We start from the raw sequence: 8,636 nt of genomic DNA, 5'->3' as shown, positions 1-8,636 counted from the left end.
GAGATAAGGGCACTTGGTTGGCTCAGTGGGTGGAGCATATTGACACTTGATCTCAGGATTGTAAGTTCAAGCCCCACATTGGGTGTACAGATTACTCAGATAAAATGGGGTCTACTCTTAAGAATGTTGAGATGTTGTAAATGAGATAATGTGGGTCAAGTCTTAACGCAATGCTTGGCACATTGTAGCTAGTGTTTATTACTAAATGGAATTTCTGGGCCCACGTTATGGAATTAATGCCACATGGCCAAACTGCTTTCTGGAAACATGAGCAATTCATACATAAATATAGCATATGGCACCTTCCGTGGCATCTTCTCCAGTAAGGGGTTTGGTCATTCTTTAATCTTTGCCCAATGTGCCTTACAAAGAGTATGTGGGCCCTGGTCAAACCCATCTTGAAGTTCAACCACAGATCCATCTTTCTTCTCACAGTCTAGGCACCAGCATGGAACCCCACCTCCATCACCCCTCCTGGGCTGCAGAGGATGGAGCTAAGCCATATGGCATGAAATACAAGGTCACAGCAGTGAAGTATGAGGGTGTCAACACAGAAGTTTCAGAAGCTGCCTTCCACATTCAGCTGAATGAAGAAATAGGGGACTAAGGCAGCAAAGAATAGCCCCTAACACGGTTCTTCCTATCTGCTTTCACCCTCATCCCCACCCAACACACAATCATGGAAAGTGAAAGCACAAAGGGTGTCTGGTGATCAACTTGCTCCAGAAGAGGCCCAGAGAGGTCAAGTAGCTTGCCTGAGGTCACACAGCTGGCAAGTGCCATTGAAAGTATCAAGGCAACAAGGAATCCAAGGTTTTCCTCACAGCCAGCAAATCCTGGGTACGACCCCACTGGTGTGTCCTCTTAGCCCCATTCACAACTTCACCAGGAACATCAGGGTGGATGATGATGGGGTGGGAGGCAGACATGCTTGCAGGGGCTCTGAAAGCCCAAATCCATAGCCTGTGCAGACGTCAGTTGTGAGAAGACACTGAATCATCTCAGCAGGTGCGGTTCAGCATGTGCCAGAAGGGCCCCTGTGGTCCAGCTGGGGGCTCCAGGGAGGCCTTTCCTCCACTTCCTCTTTCCTGTATCATAGCCCTAGTTTTTATTCTTCCTGACATACAGAAGTCCCCCACAAAGAGCCAGTTACTTGGACATCTTGTTTAATCAAGAAGTGGGGAAAGGATAAGCTTACAAAGCACCACGGCAAACCGGAAGTCATTGTTATAACAGTTTTATTCAAGTCTGTGTGTGCTCTGGTGGTGGGACCAGGCTGAATCGGCATTACACTGTAATACGATAAGAGGTTTAGCCATTGAACCAAGCCTGCTTGGCATCCCTAGTTAACAATTTACAGTACCTTGAAAAAAAAAAAAGCCAAAGAAAAGAACCTGGTTAAGTTTCCTTCAGGACTTTTCTATTTTTAAATATTGTTGACGAGTTACAATAACTTAAATCTCAAAGCAAACTGGGAATTCAAGGACACAGGGTTAGGACATACGGACAAGACACTGGAACAGGGAAGGCCCAGGGATGAAAACTAGTAGCTACTTACAGAGAAACAAAACAAACACGTATGTGAACTTTCACTTCACCTAGACTCAAAGGCTCGAACGGGAAGAAAAATCCCAAAGAAACTTTACCGCAAACTAAGTAAAACCCATCTCCAACTTCTTTCCTTAATCCTCTAGAAGACAGTCTAAATCTGTATGTGAGCATGTGAGTATGCGAGTGTGTGAATGCGTGAGCGTGTGTGTTTAGGATGGATAGCGAGGAAAATCGGAGAGGAAAGTTGACAAGTTCATCATCTCCCTTCTTCGCTATAGCTGGGTACCTAGGGCATGTAGCTCAACACAATGGCTCTTCTCAGTTTCTAGCTGCAGTCGGGAGCTAACGCCCCAAAGCAAGGCTACAGGCAGAGGATGCAGGGAACCACAGGCAGTAAGAATCAGGAAGACCGGTCCTACTGGCTTGCAGGTTAAGGAAAGAGCCCAACCTTCAGAACAACAAATGCCAGGGCTCCCTGAGCTGTCTAGGGAGGCCAGGGTGCTGCCAGTACCCAAGACTGGAAATGAACCAAGGGGGAGAGCTGTCAATGCCTCATGAGGACAAACGGGAAAGGGCCGACAGTCTGAGATGATGATGAGAGGTTCACCTGACCTGCACAGCCAACTGGAAGCTTAGAGCTGGGTCAGGCTAGTTAGGCACCTAAATGCTATTAATTAGCCTTAATTAGCCAGGACTCCAGTTTCTGCCTCCAAACACCAGTGCATGGAGATGCCAAGTGTCCAGTGGCAAGGCTGGGAAGGTGCCAGGGACCAAGGACTCCCAGAAGCAGCCGGGGTTCTCCTTTCTGATATGGATTTTTACGAATTTGAAACTCCCGATCTAAGAAAGCAATGATTTGTCTGAAAGAAGAGAGCATTTGGGACCATGTTGCTAAGGATAAATGTAGCTTGACAAGAAGGCATCCTCAGGCCTGAGGCCAAGGAGAGAGGCAGTGGCCTAGTAGGTTGAACCATTGGAAATTGCCGATATTTGGCTGGTTTTGACCTACAACCCCCCCCCCCACCCCAACCTTTTTCTCTACAAAGGGAAGCAAACGAGCAAGGTGAGGCTTATCAGTGCTGGACCCCGGGTTCCAGGACCATACATTTTAAAGTTAAAGGGCTTAGTGCTTCACAAAGGGAGGGCAAACTCATCCTCAGTTGTTGGGCTCAGAGGTCCAGAGAGGAGAGGACATATTTGCAACTTCACACACTAGTGTGTGGGCAGCTCGGGTCACTGTTTTCCTGCCACTCCTGCCACCATGGTCATTCGTGATCACAACGCGCTGTGGGCTGCTCTCACCCCTGACCCGGGGCCAGTCTGTGGCAGATCCTTCAGGAAAAGCCCAGCACTACCACAAGGGCAACACCCGCCTCTTCTCCATCCTTCAAGAGGCAATGGAGTGTTTCCAACCAGCCTGAAGCGGGGGTGGGGGTGGGGTCCTCACATACCTGAGTCAAAAGCACAGGCTTAATTAAACACAAGAGGAAAAGGTCAAGGCTCCCCGAAGCGTAACCATTCACAGCCGTCCAGCCTTTCAGAGTCTGCTGTTCCCTGCTTTTGTTAAAAGCAAGCTTGAAGAGTTTGCGATGCTCAGGAGGGGTCTCCCTCCTTGTGGGGGCCAGAGGGAGGAGGGGGCCTCCAATGTGGGGACTGAGGAACCCAAGCGTTGACAAGCCACGCCTAGATGCCCATGGGGTGTCCTGTTGTGTCCCTGAGCAACTGTGGTCTGAGGGGAAAGGGGCCTTGTAAAGAACCTCACACCAGGACATGTGTCCCAAGGGCCAGCAGACCTTCTCGCAAAGATTCTTCCAGGAATTAAATGGCCTCATTCCAGTCTTGAAAAAACCAGACTCTGAGAATGACTCCTAAAAACTCTAAGACCCCAAACTGTCATTCTGATGCTGGCTCCGGCCTCCCGGTCTCCTATTACCTCCTTCCTAAGACACTAATGGTGGGAAAGACCCGCCTGATGAGTTAAGTGGGGGAATCAGAAAGGCTGTTTGTAAACATCAGGTGCTACATAAATGCAGAAAACCATGTACCTGACTATGGCCCCCATTAGTCATTCTAAGCCAACTCCAAGTTACTACTCTTTCAGAAACTAAAGGAAGAAACAGTAGGCAAGTCCCTTAGAGGCAAAGTGTGGCGAGGGCACACTGTTAATGTCAGCAATTCGTCCTAATGGCTGGCTGGGAGCTGCAGGCTTCACCGACCTGCTCTGATACATGTTCTCATTGCCCTTGATGGGGAACCAGGTAATGGTTGCTTTCACAGGACGGGAATTTGAGAGTGGCTAAAAGAGGAGCCAGAGAGCAAAACAGTGGGAGACAGCCAGCCACCTTGTTCAGGCCTCAGAGCTTGGTGCCCGACTCTGTGACCAGTCCACGCTGCTTGTAAATTTCTCTTCCCCTGAATTTCTTCCTTTTGAAGCCTTTCCTCTTCTCTACCAGCAAGTATATTAGAAGGGAAATGTGCAATTTTGTAAAGGCCAGGAGGAAAGGTTAGCACTATTCTGAGTCGACAAACAGAAGACCTCATCACCATCACCGTCGTCATTACTACCAGACCCTTGGGATACTAAAGGATGTGAAGTGAAGAACATCCACCAAGCCTCTTAGAAATAATATGAGGATAATGGGGACATCCACTCAGCCCCTGGCAGGGGCCTGGATCCCCAAGGGGGGTTAACAGAGGATAATCCTGTTTAGAATCAGTGGAAGGAGGGGTGCCTGGGTGGCTCAATCGGTTGAGTGTCAGACTTCAGCTCGGGTCATGATCTCATGGCTCATGGGTTCAGGACCCACATCGGGCTCTGTGCAGACAGCTCAGAGCTTGGAGCCTGCTTCCAATTCTGTCTCCCTCTCTCTACTCCTCCCCCACTCTCGAAAATAAATAAACATTAAAAAAAAAAAAAAAAAGAATCGGTGGGAGGAGATGAGGGATCCGAGCAGAAAGGGCAGAGAGCAGTATCTGTTTCCTATCACCATCTTCTGGGTAATGAGAACCTACCAAGAACAGAGGAAAAGAGTCTTTGAGGAAAGAAATGGAAAGAGTAAAAAGGGATTCTGGCTACTGCCAATGCGGGGGCTCAATCCCAGCTTCAAGGCCTGTTCCTGACCATGATCATAGAGACAAGGGAGCCTAAGTGGACAAAAAGCAACTCAAACTCTATATCCCACCAAGCCTCACCCCAGAGAGAGAGAGAGTGGCAGCAGGGGCCCATCAGAGATGGGTTACAGAGGGGCTGAGAGAACCCTTCCGTGCTGACGCAGGCTCACAACGCAGCCTCCAACTAATCCCGCTTCTGCCTCTGACAGGTGCGATTCTCCCGTTAGCAGACCCAGCCTTTCTTTGTCTTTTCTCTGGGTGGAGGAGTAAGAAACGGGCTCAACCTCTTACTCAATGGCAAGTGGCCACCATTCAGTACACACCACATCAGTTATACTCCCACTGCCCCCAAAGATGGCTGCAACCTAACGAAATAACAAAAAGCAGAAGACGGTCAATAGCCTCATAGAGCAGAGCACTGTCTAGAGCCAGCATGGTTTGGATTATGGTATGTGCAGCACCCCCAAAAGGGCCACTTAGTGGAGCCAAGGGTTTAAAGACACATTAGAGACTTAGGAACTGAAGCTATGGAGAGTCAAGGGAAGGGCCCAGAACATGCCATCTGCATGTTCATCCAATCAAGAATGAAGAGGAGTCACTTGGTTGGCTGGAACTGTTAATAGGATTCACATTTCCCCCCCTCTAGCCAAGGGGTGAGGGGATGGAGGAAACCCCCCCCCCCCCCCACAAAACCTCTTACAGTCTTCACTGAAAGGAGAGAAGGAGAGAGATGAGACACAATACTGGGCAACAAAACCGAGCACCTTCCACCCAAGATGAGGGGGGGTCCTTGAACCAAAGTGCCAGTGAGCTCATAAAACATGGAGCCATTCAAAGACCAAGGTCACCCCTTACTTCATTCCTGGGTTGGGACTTTATCATAGTGACAGAGACAGAGCGGTGACCAAACTCATCGGTGTCAGTGTCACTGCTCTCCTCCGGCGGGCAGGCGGGCCGCAAACGCAGGGAGCCTACGGGCTGTCCGCCTGCGTCTCCAAGGAAAGATTCTGTGACGAAAGACAGGGAGGCAACACTGGAAGGTCTGGAGGGGAAAGGGGCGTGACCTGAGGCTCTGCTCCCAATCAAGTTCACATGCGTGTCCTGCACAAAGACAACCGATCACACTTGACCCAGGAGGCTTGGGGTAAGAGGAATGGTGAAGGTACATAGGAGGAAGCTTCACAAGCAGATTCAAGTTAAGGAAACTGATTCCAGATAAGTCAGGGGTGGCCTCTGCTCTCCATCCTACCCAGCTCAGGGTTCAGAGCCTAGCATTAGGGGCCACCTGTGCCCAGAGACACATGCCCTTGGTCAGTCTGCAGTGCCTGGGGCTCAACACTGACTAGATCAGTGGCTCTCCAAGCACCTTACAAACATCATCACCTCACCATATCCATGTGCGGAAGGTACCACTAATGGCTTTGTTTAACTTCAAGGGCTTCCCAGAATGGATGGCATGGCTGAGAAGAAATCCCACAGCTCCAACCCCCAATGTCCAGGACCCTATCACTACCCCCACCACCAATATGCTATTTTGGTGCAATGCAGAGAGATCTACCCACCAAACGCATAATCCACCAGCTCTGGGGACGGGAGGAAAGATCCAGGGAAGGGCAGAACACACAAGGATCAGAACATAATGGACAAACACAGGAACTTTGTCTCTGGCTTCAGAACTGGCACCAGTGAGTGGGCCTCCCAAGAAACTCTCCCTGGGATGAGCGTGTGTGTATCAGAAACTGGTCTGGCCACGTCCAGACCCCGGGTAGGAGACAGATGCCATCAACGGGCGCTGGTTTCTGCCTTTATTTGTGTGTTTCCAAAAGGAGCAAGGACAGACTCTTACCCTCTTTGCTGCCACTCGACTCTGCTTTTCCTAATTCTCTCTCCTCTCCCCAGGTCCCCTTACCCCTATGAGGCTCAAATAAATAAGCGGGCCACCAGGAAGGGCAGGCAGGTAAGTCCCAGGTCCCTCAACTCCTACGTCCCACACTGGGGCACCTTGCCTTCAGTCCTCCAGCTGGCACGTAAGGGCTTGACACAGAAAAGCTTGTGTCTCACACCAAATGAGATTCTGATTCATGGGTGTTGGGGAAGAACGTGGAAGAGGGGCAAAATCAACCACAGAACATCCAATACTGGCGTTTGGGAAGGCTGAACTCAGGGCTAACAAAAGGACTCTGGGACAGGCTCCGGGCTTACCCAGGCAGCTGAGGAGAGGTAGCAGCAGACAGATTTGGCTGAGTGACCCTGCAGAGTCACCCTAAAGGCGAGGAAGACTGTGGAGGGTGGGGGACATGCACGCACCCCTTCCTCCCCTACACAGCCAGAGCTGGTGGCCACAGCCCCTTCCAGTGGACGTGGGTAGAAAGGCCCTACAGGGCAGGGGACCCTCTGATGGCCCTGCTTCCATCCCTTCCACCTTCAAAGTGCATTATCAGTGCAAGAAGTAGGGCTGGATTTCAGGGGGTCCAACTCTGAGAAAGGGCTGTGCCAGCCAGCTCCCCCCATCTCCTCCTGCTTCCCCCTTGGCCGCCCCCAACCCTTTCGGTGTTAAGACCAGAACTCCTGCTGAATCTCATAAGGGGCAGGCCTGTGTGTGTTCAGTTCGGCTCTGCACAGCGGCACGGTGCTGTCCTGACTCTGGCCCTCCGCGTCCAGGTCCAGAAGCGTCCGCTCGGCAGGGGGCAGCGGCCCCGCTTGGAACGGGAGCAGGGCCGGGAGTCCGGGCCGCTCCTCCACGGTGCTGCTGCTGCTAGCAAAGCAGGAGTCCAGGTTGCTGGGCGTCTCCGTGCTGGAGCTGTTGGCCGGGGAGGCGCTACGGGCGTGGCTGGGGGACACAAACCACCAAGGGTCCAGCCGTTGCCGGTTGGCGGAAGGACGCGGCCGGGGCAGAAACTCCAGGGTCTTGGGCCTCTCCAGGGTGGAATCCTGCTGTGTGTTCCAGCGCCTTGGGGTCGGGGGTAAGACCACATTGGGGTCGGGGAGACGGGGGAATTCGCCTGGGTCTCGGCTGGGGCTGGGGGTTTTCAACATTCCTGGTCAAAGAGAAAGAGGGAGAGGCATCAGGTGACGGCGCCGCATTTCTAGGCCAGATAGACACGGCGGGGGGGGGGGGGGGCCCCCTCCCTACACCTGCCACCTCCCTGTTCACCTGGAATAACATGAGCAACAAATACTTAATCGGCACCTACTATGTGCAGTGGAGCGTGCTGAGAAGCACTGGGGACACAATAGTNAATTCGCCTGGGTCTCGGCTGGGGCTGGGGGTTTTCAACATTCCTGGTCAAAGAGAAAGAGGGAGAGGCATCAGGTGACGGCGCCGCATTTCTAGGGGGGGGGGGGGGGGGGCTCCCTCCCTACACCTGCCACGTCCCTGTTCACCTGGAATAACATGAGCAACAAATACTTAATCGGCACCTACTATGTGCAGTGGAGCGTGCTGAGAAGCACTGGGGACACAATAGTGAACGAGAAGGCCACGATCACTGTATCTGATAATAAAATACTAATGGGACACATGGGGCTCACATCTGCAATGAAAAAACTACCATCCACTGGGCCACCCTGTGGTCTGCAAATAAAGTTTTATTGTAACACAGCCACACCTACTGCTTGCTCTCCCACTACAGCAGCAGCGTTGAGTAATTATAAGAGACCACATGACCCCCAAAGCCTAAAATATTTACTATCTGGCCCTTTGCCAAGAAAGCTCACTGACCCCTGACTCAAGGAAGCATCTTTGGATTCCCTGTTCATCCGTTTAATAAACATGTGAGGCAAGAACACATCGAGGTCTCGAAAATCTGAAGACGAGTAGTAAGGTCTCCTCCCAAAGAGGACATATACCTGAGTACAACAAAAAATCTGAAGAGGGGCGGGGTGAGCTGTAAGGGAAAATACAATTGTCATTTACACTCAAATCTCACTGAAATCTCAGCTGCCATCTCCTCTCCTGCTGGGTGAGAGGGGTC

General features: G+C 51.4%; 1 protein-coding gene across 1 annotated transcript in view; it reads right to left on the bottom strand.

Moving 5' to 3' along the window:
• Positions 1–4,404: 4,404 nt before the first annotated feature.
• Positions 4,405–8,636, bottom strand: part of MAP3K9 (mitogen-activated protein kinase kinase kinase 9) — a 78,096-nt gene continuing 73,864 nt past the window's right edge. The window contains exon 12 of the mRNA XM_039251839.1: positions 4,405–7,700. Within this exon, the coding sequence (XP_039107770.1) occupies positions 7,216–7,700 (485 nt within the window). The 3' untranslated portion in view covers positions 4,405–7,215. The remainder of the gene's footprint in view (positions 7,701–8,636) is intronic.

Source organism: Hyaena hyaena, unplaced genomic scaffold (assembly GCF_003009895.1).
Source record: "Hyaena hyaena isolate Hyena2069 unplaced genomic scaffold, ASM300989v1 scaffold_400, whole genome shotgun sequence".
Lineage (NCBI taxonomy): Eukaryota > Metazoa > Chordata > Mammalia > Carnivora > Hyaenidae > Hyaena > Hyaena hyaena.
The sequence above is the reverse complement of the archived record's forward strand: the minus strand, read 5'-3'. Positions and strand labels throughout refer to the sequence as shown.